Source organism: Xenia sp. Carnegie-2017, unplaced genomic scaffold, assembly GCF_021976095.1.
Source record: "Xenia sp. Carnegie-2017 unplaced genomic scaffold, XeniaSp_v1 HiC_scaffold_16, whole genome shotgun sequence".
NCBI classification, from domain to species: domain Eukaryota; kingdom Metazoa; phylum Cnidaria; class Anthozoa; order Malacalcyonacea; family Xeniidae; genus Xenia; species Xenia sp. Carnegie-2017.
Genome location: NW_025813469.1, coordinates 1,923,138 through 1,941,326, shown reverse-complemented (window position 1 = coordinate 1,941,326; position 18,189 = coordinate 1,923,138). Strand labels below are relative to the sequence as shown.

Below are 18,189 nucleotides of genomic sequence, written 5' to 3'. Positions count from 1 at the left end.
TTTTTGTCAATGTTTTTGTTAGCCTTTGTTTAAAAATTTACACCAACTGGTTGTCTCTCGCATTGGTCTCGCCTTTGTGCCGTTTGTTTTAACAAAATGATTTACCTGAAGTACTTCAAAGACTACTTTAACGATGAGTTTTCTGTAGCTTATATCATTGAACAAGGAACAACATTGTTTGCTTTGTATATAAACATAAAGTTTTCCCGCCAAAATGTTTATATTGCGAAGCTTTGTCCCGCATGGCTGTGTAAGAACGACAGGTGTCCAAGTCCAATCAAACTATACTCTTTGCCTCGTGTTGTTGTATGAAGAGAAAAATACCGGCTCACACGATAAAATAGCACTGAAATCGAAGAATAGTGTTTTTTCAACAAGAAACTTTGCAGAATAGCTGATAAGAAGGAAACATGTAAGTGTCATTAAGCTCTGTACTCAAGTTATCAAATACCAGTTAACATAAATATGCCCAAAGTCGATTGCACAAAAAGCACATCCACAATGTTTTTAGCTGTGTGCATTGTATGGGCTCTTGTTTTCTGAAATAGCATCATGTTTCACGAAGAAAATGGCATCATGTTTCAGCCATAACTATTTTAGGCATTATGTTTCAATTTTCAACAAGAACATGGCATCATGTTTTAACAAGAACATAAAACCATTCTATTTCATATGCTGTTCAATATTTGCCATGGTTTCGTTGTTTCACTGTTGGAAGCATGCTTTGTGGTAATAGCATAATTCCTATTATCCACAGCATTTCCACTTTTTTCATCATCATCTCAGACCTTGAACCTTCCTCTGACTTCATTCATGTGAAAGAAGAGTTAAAATATATTGTTTGTTGTTTTTGTGAGTTTTCTAGTAAGTTAGATATTACTTAATAGACAAATACAATTTCCACACAACGTTTTATTTATTGCTGTAAAAAATCATGAATTTTAGGATAGGCAACAGTTTTTATGCCGCTTACAAAAACCTATTGTAGAGTCACTGGAGTTCTTCATCATTTGTCTGAAAGAAAAAAACAGTCAGTTCAACATTTGAGAATTAATCAACTTACTCTTATTTGTAAATGTTAATTTCCTCTAACTTGAGTTTTATTAAGATACTTATTGTACACTAACCCTCCCCCCTGACTTATATTTTGACCACTGACATAAAACGCATAATTCATTTACCTTCCACTGGACCGAAGTGTTTAATGTGTAGAAACTGGATTACATATGAAGATAATCTCATACAAACCTATTGGATGTAGATGATAAATATAGCAGTGATTTGCTGATCCAACATATACTGGATTTTTGCTATTCTGGTTGCCAGAACTGTAGTTTGGTTTTTGCCATGATTTCCCCCAACATTCGTTTGCATGGGATTGGCTCACATCAAAATGATGATAACCCCAACATTCACCATAGAACTCAATACAGAAATATTTGTAATTTTTTTCTTGGGCCATCTTTCCACACCTGAGAATGGAAAAGTTATTGAGATTTGAGCACTTGCGATTTTAGTACTGAAACATGATAGATTTCCGGCCAAGTTGTGCAAATTTATTTGCAACTGTAGTTGACTTTGACTGTGGTAGACATAACCCACCTTACAACATTAATTGGGAAGGGTGTTCATTTACATATTCCATTTTTTCCGAGTGATTTCTTTTGAAGGTAAATTGTATAATTTGAAGGTGAATTGTTTAATAAATATTTTTGTTCATTTACATATTCCATTTTTTCCGAGTGATTTCTTTTGAAGGGAAATTGTATAATTTGAAGGTGAATTGCTTAATAAATATTTTTGTTCGTTTACATATTCCATTTTTTCCGAGTGATTTCTTTTGAAGGTAGATTGTATAATTTGAAGGTGAATTGCTTAATAAATATCTTTGTGGGGCTGGAGCTTAGGGCCGCCCTCTTGCTAAGACACTGTGAAAAGTATGGGATAAGGTTTAAATCATGATTTGGGTTATTTAGCTGCCATTGTCTTTGCTACACGACTTTAAAAATGTGATTTTCCAAAGGAGAGCACATTAAAAAAAAATTGATGGCGTCTTTGTTCTTGGACCAACTTTGTTCTTAGACCAACTTTGTTCATGGACCTACTTTTGTAGTGTCCATATTTGATAGAAAAGTCCATAATTTTAGTGGGACGGAATTTTTTGTCCTTTCTGAGTTTCAGGAAAGACTTTTTATACAGATTTAAAACACGATAAAAAAAAATTCACATCCTCCATACTCTCCCACACTCCCCCCCCTAACTTTCAACCGTGACTGGAGGATTTACCAACCAAAAAGAGTAATTTGCAACATTTTTTTTATATTAATAACTGTGTATTATGTCTTCTTTTTTATGATCAAAATCGAACAAAGTTTTTTGTTGTCCAATGCATAATATTAATTGTTCTTACTTGCAAACAATTCTGTCCAGATAGTCATTCCATCCGTCATGCCATTTGATGTCGTCACGTAGGCTAAACAAAAGTGTGCCGTCTATTTTTCGAGCTTGAGTTGTTTGGTAACATCCCACATTTGAAAAGGGCACTGGTTGAGGACACCCTGTATGAGAAACAGACTTTACATTTAACACGGTGTAACTTCTATTGTGTAGCTGCAAAGTTGAACTTAACGACAAGGGAAAAGTACTGGAGTCTATATAGGAATAATAAATTTATCGGTTCCATCAAGGTATTTGCCTTAGTCTTGTTGAAGTGTCCCGTTCAAATGTTTCAAAGTATCATTTCTAACGGAAATCTATTTTTACATTTCGGTTGTTCGCAGTTTTTTCCCTCCCAGTGTGGTGAACATTCGCATTTATACCCGTCATTCTTTGTATTTACACAGACTCCTCCATTTTTGCAAGGTTTTCCTTGAGCAAGGAACTAAATACAAAGTGAGTTTGTTATACAGTAAGGATTGAAACGTTGTCGTGGTGGCAAATCTAAGAATTGCTTTAAAAATAGCAAGTGACATGGTAGAATGGCCGAAATGGTTCTAAAAGAACTCTTTTAACATCTAAATCACCAAACAAAATGGCCCACAAACTAAAACTGTACAAAGATGTTTTTCTGTAACTATTTCGTTGGTGTTTGTGTAGTAAAACAGTTCGTTTTAGAGCTGTTAAGTTTTTTTCGACATCCACCGTATCAAAAACTATTTTTAAAATAGTTTTTTGTGTTTATTATTGGTAGTCGTGTAGGGTATTTGTATTTGAACGATCGCTCCCCGAAAGATTGTTCTAGTATAGTTTTAAAATTTTACTTTCTGACATCCAATTTCAGTTCTTCGAGGTTTTGATGACGATATCAAACATTTGAGTGCTTTGTACATATTTTATTCTGTTCAATGAGGTTTTTGCATTCCAACAGCTCTAACAATTTTATGCTACATACGTCACGTACCTATGCATAACATATCTCCTTTTCAATGCGGCAGTATGTGTAAAAAAAACGTTTAAGTGTGCCATGCTAAGCTTATATTTTTATATAGCTATAGAAAGGAGGGCCTTAGATTTTCGATGATGCTTTTTCATTTAATGACAGTCAGAAATGACCGAGTACTCTTCTACTAAAGAATTATATTCAATATTTTATTTACAATCATCGAACATTTCTTAGCGTGTGAACATGCCCATGGTTCTTAGCGTGTGAACATGCCCATGGTTCTTAGCGTGTGAACATGCCCATGGTTCTTAGCGTGTGAACATGCCCATGGTTCTTAGCGTGTGAACATGCCCATGGAAAAACTTGTTGTTGCCTTTGCTTTGCTTTTAAATGGAAATCAACAGTGTAACATCATTAACAGTCCTCGACTTGCAATTTCCCACCCGCAATTTTATTTGAAGAGTGATCATTGGAAAGCCAAAGAGTTAGCCTCTTTTGCTATGTAAAAATATAAGCTTATAAAACACAATACCAAATGCATGATGGTATATATTAAAGTTTGATCGGACACCCATATTTGATACACACTGTAGTTTTATACAAGATTGCACTTACATATGGCGGCGTTGCACATCACTTCAACCAGCGAATCTTTAATTGTATTCAAGTCACTTGCACGACAGTTGAACATGTACTCGGATTCACTTGCAATTTCCCGCAACTTTTCCCTGAATCTCTTGATCTGGTTTCCCTCTCCAATGGCAACGCACAGTATCACCACACCCTTGTCTTTCAGCTTGCGCGCAATTTCAACGGCTTTATTATGGTCATCAGACATTCCATCCGACATCAGCAGCACTATGTTTGGTACATTTTTTCGATCACAGGCACGGTCAAAAATCTGTTGAACAAAATTATTTTAATGTTGTGTGGATGTGGGTAAATGGCTCTCAGAAAGGACTGTTACACAGGGGCTTTGGGAGTCGAAAATCTGTTGGACAAAATTATTTTAATATTATGTGGATGTGGGTAAATGGCACTCAGAAGGGACTCTCTCACACAGGGGCTTTTTGGGAAACGACGGGTGTCTGCGTGTACGGATACCCACAAATCTATCTTCTTGCTTAAGCTGTAATGATATACTGCATAGAAGGTTTTACAGGTGTAGAAAATTTTCAAATCAATAAACATTTAAAAAGACGTTTCACTCTGACATGATGCAGTTAAAAGAAGAAACTGAAGAAATAAAAATAACTAATATCAAGCAGTTTCATTACTATTTTAACTATTGTACACGATCACATCGTGAGCAGAGAACACTCAGAACTTTTGAAAGGCCCCTGATGTTAAAAGGCAACTGTCTCAATGAAAAGACAAATGTCTCAATGAATGGCCCCTGATGTTAAAAGACAACTGTCTCAATGAAAAGACAAATTTCTCAATGAAAGGCCCCTGATGTTAAAAGACAACTGTCTCAATGAAAAGACAAATGTCTCAATGAAAGGTCCCTGATGTTAAAAGACAAATGTCTCAATGAAAAACAAATGTCTCAATGAAAGGCCCCTGATGTTAAAAGACAACTGTCTCAATGAAAAGACAAATGTCTCAATGAAATGCCCCTGATCTTAAAAATACAAATGACTCAATGAAATGCAACTGATGTTAAAAGATAAATGTCTCAATGAAAGGCCCCTGATGTTAAAAGACAAATGTCTCAATAGATATTTACTTTATTTTGGACCATCTGCATTGCAAGCCCTGTGTTAGTCGTGCTTCCATCGAGGTATTTTAACTTTCGTACATCACCATGAAGTTTTTTTGCTTCCCTGGATTTATTGAGGTTGAATACCAAACGTGGCTTTGTGCTATATTGTACCATCGCAAAATCAGCGCCACCAAACGGAATGACGTTGAACCGAGATATGACGTCTCCGACAAACTTCTTCATTTTGTCAAAATTTTTGGACCGATGCTGCCCGATTCATCTAATACAAACACAATGTCGGCAGCTTTTGCACACTTTTGCGCTGAAATTATAAAGTAGATGTATCTCATTGTTACCTTGAAAAATGATGATCGCCTTTTGGGTAGATAGCCCTCCCGACAGAAAAAGAATTTTGCTTCGTTATTCTGATTGGTACAGATGAGCATCATAACCTAGGCCTGTGTAATTATCCCTGTACGCTTCGTCTTGTTTATTGGCCAGTTTTTTAGCGATGTAGCTTATATGCTGAAGAAAAACCTTGACTTTGACCATCCATACTTTATGTAGAGTGAGCTACAACCTTCACTTAATATCCGTTCACATATGCGTGGTGATTGTTCATCTCAACATAAGACATTTTTCCTGTCGCCAGTAACTGCCACAAACGCCCCTAGTCCCATTTTAAAGATGGGCTTTTTTTCTGTGCAGCATTTTTGATGTGTGTATGGAGAAGTCGAACTCTAATGATTGACGCAATTTTAGTTTATAAGTGCATAGATTTTTCGTTTCCAAATGGCGAAAATTCCGGTTGAGACAATTTCCACTCCAGGAAAAGTTAATTTAATTAATGGGCTTGCCCTGTTTTCGAAGGTGCAATATTATTTGAACGATTCAATGCATATATATACTTGAAAAACGAAAGCGCAGTTGCTTTGAAATACTTCACTTACTTGCTCCTGCTTTGATTTCCACGAGGAAGAAAGAAATGCACATCATAACTACAACATTTGCCACCATTTCTTACAACACTAGCTTTGTTTCCAAAAAATTGCAGCTACTTTTTAAGTTGGTCGTTTTGAAACGACAGTTTTTTGAAGAGCGAAGTTTATACGGCGAACAATTTTTGGTTTTAACAGCTTCTTGATCGGCGTTTCAATTATAGACCAAATTATTTGGTTGAAGGGCCAGCGTATCGGCTTAAAAATTCTTTCCTATTTTGATTAAAGGTTTTATCAGCATAATCCCAAGTCGAGTTTTATTATTTGCTCTTCCATCGCCGACGTTTATATATGCCTGTATTGCGTAAGTACATAAAAATTGCTTTTTTTCATAGATATTGTTGGCGTTGTCAGCATAGAATTTGACTCATAAACAGCTCATTCAAGATCATTATCCTAGTCGTGAACGAACTCGTAGAAAATACCTTTATTTGACGACGCATATTTAGCTGATGATGACTCAAATCACCTTAAATAAAGTAAGTAACTATTAGTTTATGATATATGTTCAAACAAGTTTACGTTCAAAGTTCTATCATGCAAGCTTTAGTATGTGAAATTTATTTAATCTCAGCCGTATAGTAACAAGCATTTTATGCGTGTTTTTCGATCCTCCTTACAAAAAGAATCTTAGCCTGGCACGCAGCTTTTTGTAGATTTATACTATCAGATTGATGCCACAGGCGCCATTAATAGATAAAGATTTTTGCTGACTAAATTCATACGATTATAGCCTAATGCCTGCACGAGACGATTTCGATCGTTTGTATCACGTTTTGATTGGTTCTGATTTTGACATCTGGCAATGTTATTATAACATCTTGTCTATTTATTTCATAGCCGGACTCCGACCGATTTTTGTCATTATAACATGTTGTCCATTTATTTCATAGCCGGACTCCGATCCGATTTTTCCTCGTCGCCTTGGCTTTTTATTCACGGCGAAAAAAATTTTGATGCATAACAAAAAGCACACTACAGGCAATTTTTTTTAGTCATTTTGTCATGATTTATGAAGATATTGACTCCAAGGAGAAAGCCGCTTTTGCTTTGTTTGCTATCATGATTGATTTGCCAATGTGTTAAGTGCGTCAAATCTCTGTAAATCTTTGGTAAATTATAGTTTCCTCCTCCCAATTCATGATTGCATTCAATCATGGCCGATATCATAAAATAGGTGTTTATTGTTGATTTTTGTTTTGTCGGAAACTGACAAAGGCATCGTTCATTAATAGTTAGTAGCATGCACGAAATATCGGTGAATGACGTCAAGGAGAGCGAGTGATAGTTAAGAGAGTGTGAAGGAAGCTAGTCAGTTGTGAGACGTATGTGATAGGGACGGGGTCTATTTGTTAACAAACGTACTTATATTATTGTTGAGTTTTTATTTGTTGTTATATCTTGGTAAACTTGGTTTACTTTGATCTATTGTGACTTGCCGAGGACTACGAAGCACAATTCTCCGTTCTCGATAATTTTAAGTGAAGTTTCAAATTGCGTTAGATTGATTTGAGGCACGGTATGACCTTGGGAACAATGTCCCTTCACCAAAAATTTTTGTAACATATTGTTTTTCGTGTGGGAAGGAGGGTAGGTGACGACTGTGTCTGCTTTCGTTCTTACGTTCAAAATAGTTTATGCCGTCTCTGTCTGAATGAAGCCATTTTAATGTGCGTTTCTCTAACATAAAGCCAGAAAGTTGTTATAGGAAGTCAGTTTTTCATAGATTTTCTCTTGTTGTTCCATTCAACCAGAAACTTCATGTTACTGAATCCTATTTGAGTCAATTTATTTAGTGGCAAACGTCACTTTCGGTGCTTTCGTTGGCGGTCCAATACTTCCTTTCCCGTAAAAAAAAAACGTAAACAGATTTTTCGAAGCAAACAGCGATTGTCTTATGCCACGTAAGACACTCTTTATTAACCTCGCTTGCTCAGTCTTCATGCAGAGAAATATAGCGGATCTAGGGTTAGGCAAAATAAATTATAATACAAACTCTACCTACGTGATTAGTTTGTAAAAAAGGACCGCGGTTCATTATTTCTCTGTATGGACATCGCGATTGATAAATAAGATCCACTGAAAATTATGCTCTTCCAATGTAACTGATATTGTTTTGTTAATGATTTATGACATTGAACATTTCATTTTTGTTTTCATGTCTCTAAAGAGTCGATTTTCTCTAATACAATGATGATATGCATCCAGCTTACATGAAGTCCAGTTGTTATTGCATTGTATTCTGGTCGTACATATATAAATTACACTGTACATCATACATCTCAAAACTATGTACATTTGGTTGTGCAAATTTCATTAACTATAATTTATACGATAACAGCAGATCTCACTTGCGCGAGAAATTAAACACGGACGATTTCAGGTTCGACGTCATTTAAAAATCACGAAAGTGTTAAATTCCAGCTAGCAATGCGCAATACTTTGCCACCTGGGGTGTTGAATTTGTCGTTTGATGATAAGCCGAGCAATTATCGAGCAATTTAGACGATCAGAAAAGGTTTGGCAAGGGAAATAGGTTATAATCACACGCTGTGTTAAAGTACGGATATATGTACGGATTTCATGTGTCATCACTGGACACACTTGAGGTCTCCATTTTGGCTCTGTGGTCAGTTCTACCTACTTTTCACACAAGGCATTTTTCGCCACCCGACTGTTGTAAATTAATGTAATCAGAAATCTCAATAGAAATATGTCTTCTTCGTTGATTCAGGAGCATGATAACGTGAAAATTCAACAGGATTCAAATGGAACCGAAGATAATCATCCCAAAGACTTGGGCGAAGAAAAGGTATGTTTTAGTCTATGAAAAGAGTTTGCTAAAATTTTGCAGCGGAACTGTTAGTTTGGTTATCTTATATAAGGAATCTGATTAGAAAAACGGCCATGCATTCGCAAGTCATGTCTATGCTAATGACGTGAATGTCGGTACACTATGCTCTTATTTTGGGCTACATAGTATAATAATAAAGCTCTGTTTTGTTGGAATGCTGTGGAATGTTTAAAAATGTTATGATTGCTTTTCTCACTTCATTTGACTTGATCGGTTTAAATATCCCAAAAAGTTGAAATATAAATCCATAAGGTTTTTCGTTGTTTTCGGATATGTTATTAATCCTCACATGAATATTGTTATGTGGGATCTGTGTTTATAAAATTTCAGTTGTTCACGTAATCGGATAGAGATTAAAGTACTGTTTTCTCTAAAGGCGTATCGGTAGTTGCACGATAATGCCCTGGGACAGATCTATATGCATGGTATTTCATTTACGAAAACATTAAAGAAATCAGAAACATATTTTGCATTTTGCCGTTAAAATGCTCGTCCTTTAGACGCATCTACGTCAGAAGCGTTGAATACGAAATCGACTAATTTTGCCATGGCAACAAATGCACTCAAATGCACGGTTATTGATTACATCAGTTTTGATGGGAAGACATTTTTAGGGCTTGGCTGCGGCCTATGGTTATCGGTTAATAATAGATATGTAATGTATTAAACTGTGATGTAGGTGCTTCAACTGACGTACAATGAAATTTCATTGGAGACTGTAAGTTCCATTGCATTCGGAAGGATAAAGTAGGGGTTGCAAGTGTTCATTGAAGGATATTAAAACTTGTTTGTACTTTGGCCTTTTGACTCTGAAGATGACTACCGCTAAGGTTGTCGAAACGTCAGTCAACAACAACAAAAACAGTCCTTCTCAGGACTATACCAACCTGGACGATCTACATTTACAAACATGTAAAGTTAATATGAGTTGAATTTTTTGCAAAGATAATTGATCATTGACAGCTTGTTTCCTTTCATCTATCATGCCTGTGTCAATTTAACAAAAATATAATTGCTTTACAATTATTTAATTGCCAGATACAACTTAATTATCAAATGAACTTCCTAATCATCCGCTGTCGGTCAGAAAAAGTTACGATTCAATTTTATTGCTCTATTTTAATGCATTTTAGATCCATTTAAGTTAATTTCAAGCTAATTTCTCGTTAGTGTTGCAGAAATATAGCGACAAAAAAAAAGGAAATGATCAATTTTTTTCATTTCTCGTCTTATCTTTTACAATGACGTTAATGCCAATACGTGGTTACGAAAATTAGTTCTCGAACAGCAAAATGATTCGTTGGCAATGATAACGTGCGGAAGGTCGAATTCTAAACAACAATGGCCAGTCTCGTGGCCGGACTTTATGTCTTCTGGTCACAAGTACTTTTTTTCCTCGTTTTGCGTACTTTACTCGTGGCTACTCGTACTTCACTCGTGACACGAGATGTTCTTAAGGAAAACTGCGTTTTAACTATGAATGCATTTAAACCTTGAACGCAGAGCTGTATACAACTCACAATCGAGTTCAATCTTGTGGATGTACGAGTTTTCACGTTTCTTATGGATAAGATTGAAGTCGACATTTCAAAATCCGACGATATAAACGCGAGTGAAGCGTCCTCCTTCAACAGCTATGACAAAATAACACGACAATCCAAGGTGTGCATTTTTTTGCGTTGTAGTTCCGTTGCTTTAACCCAAAAGATTTCGTTGCTGCATTTAATTTTCAAAACATTGTCATCCATTTCTTTTGTTTGGCAATGATGAAGTATAGAAAATTTCGCTACTGAGAACACGCTGGGTAAACATTCTGGCTACGTTAGTTTTGTTTTAATTCAACCCGATCTTTGTGTATGGCAATTACTGTCTTTTTTCAACGGTTTATTAAGAGAAGCATACTAAATATAAGTGGTACAGAATTTTTTAATTTTGGTTACATGAAGTTTTGTAGGTGATAGTAGTTGATATGAGAACCATTGTACTTAATGATACTATTTAGGTATAAGTAATATGGTGGGGTTAAATTTTGTTTTCTTATGTGTGTTACTATTGAAACCAAAGCGATTGTAGTAATTTGTCGGTTTATTTAAAAATGCGCTGCATTTATTGTATCTCTTGTGATTTTTCTCGAGAACAGCGTTTCGGAGTCAAAATCTCGATTTGTAGTCTTGTGCATGCATTGTGACGATCAATGTTAGTGACTATGGAGTTGAACGTACCGTTGAAAGTTCACATGAGGTAACATCGTTATGTCACAAGTTTACTCTAACTTTCTGTAGTCATGACAACAAATCACGCGATAATCATGTTGTAATCATGCTTATGTTTGTCGTACAAAAATTTCTCTTGTTTCAAAAATTATATTTCTCGAGCATGTGCTACTGTTTGTAAAAACGTTCACCTCTTAATGTACAAAGTCAATATAGTCGACTGTTGTATCATTAAATATTGCTCATCATATATAGAGTTCTAGTCAGTCACGATACTTCGTCGATATGAATGGTGTTATGTACGCACTTTGAGCAATGAAACATGCACACATCTATGTGTGCACATTGCTCATCACTGTGACGTACAATGTGCATAAAATGGTGTACATTGCGCATACAATGACGTACAATGTGCATACAATGACGTACAATGTGCATAAAATGGTGTACATTGCGCATACAATGACGTACAATGTGCATACAATGACGTACAATATGCATAAAATGACGTACAATGTGCATAAAATGGTGTACATTGCGCATACAATGACGTACAATGTGCATACAATGATATACAATGTGCATACAATGATATACAATGTGCATACAGTGACGTACAAATGTGCATACAATGACGTACAATGTGGATACAATGATATACAATGTGCATACAATGACGTACAATATGCATACAATGATATACAATGTGCATAGAAGGAAGAATTTACAGCAGCCCCATAGTGTAATTCTTTCTTGTCTCCACCATAACTAGAAGTAGATTTTTAGTTTTCTTCAATCGTGGCACCTGATGAGAAATTTGCAGAAATGCGTCGTGTAGTTTAATTTATACCTTTATTTTGGTTTTTAACAGTTTTTACTACTACCAAATTGTAATTTGCCATGGAAATACGCTTTTCAAAGCAATATTTAAGATTATCACCACAACCAACTCTTTGCCGTCCTAATGAAATACTTCATGTAATACATCTTAATTTTTAACCGCAGCCATTTTTGGAAGATCCACCCGCAAGTCACCTTCAACTTAACTATGCAATAGACGAAAACCCACCTTGGCACATGGCTCTGTTCTTGGGATTTCAGGTATCGCCGTTTCTCGTTTATGCATGTCGTAGCTTTTTGATGGTTTGTATTTCCAGAGCTTTCAAACTTTGCAATGTTTAAAAAGATGCACGTATTTGGATTATCGTATTTTGAACTATCTGACTTAACCCATACTCCCCTTTTGTATATATTTTACATACTTTTCTAGTGAAACAGTTGCTCTTAAGCCTGCTTTCCACTAGCCACGTATCGTAACGTATCGTAGCAAAACGTAACATGGCGCATGCGTGCTTGCGCCTATTGACCATCAAATTCATAAGCACGCATGCGCCATGTTACGTTTTGCTACGATACGTTACGATACGTGGCTAGTGGAAAACAGGCTTTAAGCGTTTAGTTTTTACTTGACACCATATCTGCAGAGTTGGTGTGTACCTATTGAAAAAATTTTAGTTAAGTTGTTTTGTTTTGAACGCCAACATGGCCTCTTTCTTCATTTTGATGTTCACCCACGGGGAACGAGTGGAAAGTATTCGTAACGAATTTTTTTGTCTTATTTCAGCATTATCTTACGATGTTTGGGAGTACGGTTGCATTGCCTCTACTTCTCGCAAAGTTCATGTGTGTTGGCAATGATGGTGTTGCAAAAAGTAAACTGATTTGCACTTTATTTTTCTCGTCCGGCATCGCGACATTGTTACAGAGTACGTTTGGTGTGCGGTATGTATTAAACATTTAAGATTTAAAAGATGTTTACTGTGCTTACAAAGGCTTATGCAAACCGAGGAGACCTTTGGAAGAATTCGAGAGCAGATCAGTGAAAGCCCGAGACCGAAGGTCGAGGTTGCACCTGCTCGAGAGTTGTAATATTCTTCTAACGTGTGTTTATAATTGACTTGCAAATTCTCTTTGATTTGATTGGTTGAGCTCAGATTGGTTTGCACAGGCTTATGCAAACACAGCCTTAGACCAATCAGCGCATGCGTTTCATTGTGTTTATTATGTAAATGTCGTTAAACTCTCTGATGCACGACCACCATAAAAATGCACCATGAAAATGTACCACCGTAAAAATGTACCACCATAAAAATGTACCACTATAAAAATGTACCACCATAAAAATGTACCACTATAAAAATGTACCACCATAAAAATGTACCACTATAAAAATGTACCACCATAAAATGTACCACCATGAAAGTACCACCATGAAAGTGTACCACCATGAAAATGTACCACCATGAAAATACCACCATGAAAATGTACCACCATAAAAATGTACCACCATGAAAGTGTACCACCATGAAAATGTACCACCATGAAAATGTACCACCATGAAAATGTACCACCATGAAAGTGTACCACCATGAAAATGTACCACCATGAAAATGTACTACTATATAACTTGGTACGGTGGCACGAAGTCCATGCAGATAGCGTAGCATAGTGATTTTTTCAATTGTAAAAAAGTCTTTCAGAAAATACAAATGCTAAGTGGAATAAAACGATCATTCAAAGTCTCAAAGACGGCAAAGTTTCATCATTTGGAATTAAATCGAACCAGCTTTTAAACGCGGGCTTTGTGCAGCAGACTGCTGCTTTTCTTTAAATGATGGCAATTTTATATTCCATCCTGAATGAAAAATCTTTGGGTAAATGATCGCAACTAAAATTTCCACTGCTGTATATCAAAGACTACAATTGAAGGTGAATCTTTACTCCCTATTTCTCATTCATCAGGCTGCCAATCGTCCAAGGAGGGACATACACGTTCGTATCACCAACCATTGCCATAATGATGTTGCCTAAATGGAAATGTCCATCTTCTGATTTGCCCCCAGAAGGTGAGCCCCAAGACTTTCGTACAGCGTTGAGAGGTGAACATGAAGGAGTATAATCTGTAGTGGGAATGGCTATTTTCAGCTCCTCACAAGGATAGATGGTTTTAACAACATGTGTCACATACGTTACCTTTAAATGAATGTTTTGTCGCTTGATTATAGAATTTTATTTCAGTTCAACAGAGCAATCAATCGTGCTGGAAAAATGTATGTGCAAACGAGACAAAGGCAACTTTGCCTGCTTTCTTAAAAGGTATGGACGTTTTTCTGCAATCTACTTGTTGATTTGTTCACCATTACAAGGCAAACGATGGAACACATTGATTCGTTTCCAAAGGATTATTTATTTGGCATTATTTCAGTTGTAAATAAGTCAGCCTCTGATCCCCAACAAGAGAGTGAGGAGTCGAATGCGTGGCAACCCCGTGTCAGAGAGGTATTTGTTTATATAAATAACAAAATGGTTCGTAAAATGAGGGCGGGTGTGCGTCTTTCGCAGTAGCATGTTGTTGAAGGTAAACGATGGATATAAGAGTATGCGTGTGTTTGCAACAGCGTACTGTTTGGAGTAAACAACTGAAATAGGGGGGAGGTTGCATCTCCATACAGTTTGGAGTAAGCAACTGAAGTAGGGGAAGGTTGCATCTCCATACAGTTTGGAGTAAACAACTGAAGTAGGGAGATGGTTGCATCTCCATACTGTTTGGAGTGAACAACTGAAATAGGGAGATGGTTGCATCTCCATACTGTTTGGAGTAAACAACTGAAGTAGGGGGAAGGTTGCATCTCCATACTGTTTGGAGTAAACAACTGAAATAGGGGGAAGGTTGCATCTCCATACTGTTTGGAGTAAACAACTGAAATAGGGAGATGGTTGCATCTCCATACTGTTTGGAGTAAACAACTGAAGTAGGGGGAGGGAGATGTATTCATAACTGAAATAAGAGGGAGAGAGATGTATTCATAACTGAAGATCATTTGTGCAAAACAAAAACGTAAAGCAAAAGTGTGTGAATATAATTGTTAGCTTGACTATTTTGTTTTTTTTTTAGATTCAAGGAGCCATAATTGTTGCCTCTTTACTACAAATCGTTATTGGTGCAACAGGTGCCATGGGATTTCTTTTGAAATTCATAGGACCTCTAACCATCACTCCAGCTATAACTCTTGTCGGGCTCTCCTTGTTTGATGTTGGAGCAGATTATGCTTGTAAGTCGAGTTTTGCTCCAATATTTCCATTGGGCTTCTCTGTTTACATCTTTCTGCATAAATTTGGTTTCGTTTTTTGTCGTGCTTGACAAACACCTCTTACATTGTTCTCTTCTAGCAAAACACTGGGGAATCGCCATTTTGTAAGTATAGTGAAAATTGATAAAATGAAAGCGCATGCGTTTTTATTGTTGTTCAACTTTCCTAGAACAATCATCCTTGTGATCGTGTTCTCTCAATATATGAAGAACATCAAGGTTATTCTTCCAGCATACAACAAAACAAACGGTTTCTACACTACAAGTGTTGCATTGTTCGAACTGTTTCCGGTCAGTACAAAACATTTTGATACTCGATACTCTGGCATGTAACTTAGCCATCTTTATACCTCAGCGTCATCAATGTCCCTTGTCTCCCTTGATAGTGCTTCATTGAATTTGCAGGTACTTTTTGCTGTCATTATATCATGGTTGCTATGTGTAATTTTAACCGCATCTGGAGCGTTTGAGGAAAATCATCCTGTAAGAACAGACACTAAGGTTTCCATACTGCGCGAGGCCCCTTGGTTTAGAATACCTTTTCCAGGTTGGTCATACAGTGATTTTTGGAGCTATGGAAACTTTTACGTGCCCTGCATATTGATCTCTAATTTCAACCCCTGCTGGCAAGTGGCAATGGTCGACATATTGGTTGGAAATTAGATAAGAGATCAATATTTCATATAGATGACTTGCCTTGCTTACGTTTTGCTGGCAAGTAGCAATGGTCGACATATTGGTTGGAGATTAGATAAGAGATCAATATTTCATATAGATGACTTGCCTTGCTTACGTTTTGCTCGCTGGCAGATTAATCCCAAGAGAGGTTGTCCATTGTTGCTAGTGTTGTTCAAAACCACTTGACCAAATCTTCTTGCCAGCAAAATGTAAACAAGGCAAGTCGACTATTTTATAACCGTGATTATTTATTGAGCCGTTTTTCTGCGGTTGTTTCATTCTAGGTCAGTGGGGAACGCCCACTGTATCTGTGGCAGCGGTTATTGGCATGTTAGCAGGCGTCATGGCAGGCATCATCGAATCTATTGGTGACTACTACGCATGTGCACGACTGTCAGGTGCGCCTTCAGTGCCACACCACGCATTGAACCGCGGTGTCCTCGTTGAAGGAGTGTGTTGTATGTTAGCTGGTGCATTCGGCAGTGGGGCTGGTACAACATCTTACAGTGAAAATATTGGAGCAATTGGAATTACCAAGGTAGAATTTATTGTCCATTCACTGTCGTTCTAGTATTTAAAATATAACTTATTTCACATTTGGTCTCTTATAGGTCGGCAGTCGCCGAGTTATTCAATATGGTGGTCTCTTTATGTTAATTCTTGCTATTTTTGGAAAATTTGGTGCGTTATTTGCTACAATACCCGAACCAATCATTGGTGGCGTCTTTATCATAATGTTTGGTATGGTCTCCGCTGTTGGTTTATCAAGTCTTCAGTTTGTTGATATGAATTCCGCGCGAAATCTCTTCATCGTCGGGTTTAGCATTTTCTTTGGCCTTCTCCTGCCCAAGTGGTTGCAGAAAAACAGTAAAAGCATTGATACTGGTGTGTACTTCTCGTCATGTGTACTACTCATCATGTATACTACTCATCAAGTGTACTACTCGTCATCTGTACTACTCATCATGTGTACTACTCGTCATCTGTACTACTCATCATGTGTATTACTCGTCATCTGTACTACTCATCATGTGTACTACTCGTCATCTGTACTACTCATCATGTGTACTACTCGTCATCTGTACTACTCATCATGTGTACTACTCGTCATCTGTACTACTCATCATGTGTACTACTCATCATGTGTACTACACATCATGTGTACTACTCATCATGTGTACTACTCATCATGTGTACTACACATCACACGTAGTACTCATCATGTATTGCTCTGAGTTTTTTAATGTTTCAAGCAGCTGTTGGTTATCTTTATTATTATTATATCTTTATTACTGTTATCTTAATCACTAATAGTTAAATATTTTTACTTTTATCTTTATTTTTTACCTTTAATTACTCTACTAGTACCTTTACATTTATTAGTTACATTTTATCACTATTAGATACCTTTATTTATTACATTTTATAACTATTAGTCACCTTTTGTTTCAATTTCAGGCGCTGATGTCTTGGATCAAGTTATTTTTGTTTTACTAACGACCAGTGTGTGGGTAGGGGGTTTCACGGGCTTTATCCTTGACGTCACACTTCCGGGGACGGACCAGGAGCGTGGTATCTTGAAGTGGCGGCATGTGGAAGAAGAGTCCTCTGAAGGTGGCGTCAAGACTGCCTCTATCCACACATACGATATCCCCTATTTGACCAGGTTCACCCAAAAGTTCCCCATTGTGCGATACGTTCCATTTTTACCTTATTATCCGAACTATGAGGGCGACGTGGAGAATGCAAAGCAACACAATGGTACAAAGAGGAGCAATGAAGGTGGAAAATATTTGAATTCAAATGGAGATGCGGAGACTGTTCATTTATGATCCTCGCGTTGGAGTTCTTCCAGTTGAAAAAACTATAGTAAATGATTCTTTGTATTTTTTTTAGATACCTCAACTTCTAACTGTTGCAGTAGTAGAACACAATCCTTATATTAAATGTGATGTTTTATAGTAAACTTTAGATTTAGTATTTGTTCATCGATGCTAGATGCATCATCTTTTCTTACGTACGAAATCCTTTTATATATGATTGTAGTGATATGAGAAAACACTGCAGTTTGAGATTGATCGAACTCCTGTTTATAAAGCATATTTACTTTCTCATTGCATCATTAATCAGTCACTGCTGAGTGTCAGGCTTGGATGTGTCTAATTTACCAACAGTCAGCACGTTAGGTGTTTTGGTGTTGTTGTTGGTG

At 36.7% G+C, this 18,189-nt stretch overlaps 1 protein-coding gene and 1 long non-coding RNA gene across 4 annotated transcripts; one reads left to right on the top strand and one right to left on the bottom strand.

Moving 5' to 3' along the window:
* Positions 1–75: 75 nt before the first annotated feature.
* On the top strand, positions 76–18,063 carry LOC124437527 (solute carrier family 23 member 1-like). 3 transcript variants are annotated; one of them, XM_046987490.1, is made up of 15 exons: positions 76–412; positions 6,421–6,564; positions 8,820–8,897; positions 12,158–12,253; positions 12,777–12,934; positions 13,955–14,058; positions 14,231–14,308; positions 14,418–14,491; positions 15,108–15,264; positions 15,383–15,407; positions 15,473–15,593; positions 15,708–15,849; positions 16,265–16,518; positions 16,592–16,865; positions 17,439–18,063. In XM_046987490.1, the coding sequence occupies exons 2-15, from the start codon at positions 6,538–6,540 to the stop codon at positions 17,810–17,812; spliced, it is 1,962 nt and encodes a 653-aa protein (XP_046843446.1). In that variant the 5' UTR covers positions 76–412; positions 6,421–6,537; the 3' UTR covers positions 17,813–18,063. The 3 variants fall into 3 exon arrangements, with proteins under 3 accessions (XP_046843446.1, XP_046843447.1, XP_046843448.1); XM_046987491.1 differs by lacking the exon at positions 76–412 and adding an exon at positions 2,637–2,687; XM_046987492.1 differs by lacking the exons at positions 76–412; positions 6,421–6,564; positions 8,820–8,897 and adding an exon at positions 10,350–10,601.
* LOC124437532 lies at positions 903–1,424 on the bottom strand. The gene is made up of 2 exons (XR_006945753.1): positions 1,249–1,424; positions 903–1,014 (listed from the first exon to the last, which is right to left on the bottom strand). It is a non-coding gene; the product is annotated as an uncharacterized LOC124437532 (long non-coding RNA).
* Positions 18,064–18,189: the final 126 nt, after the last annotated feature.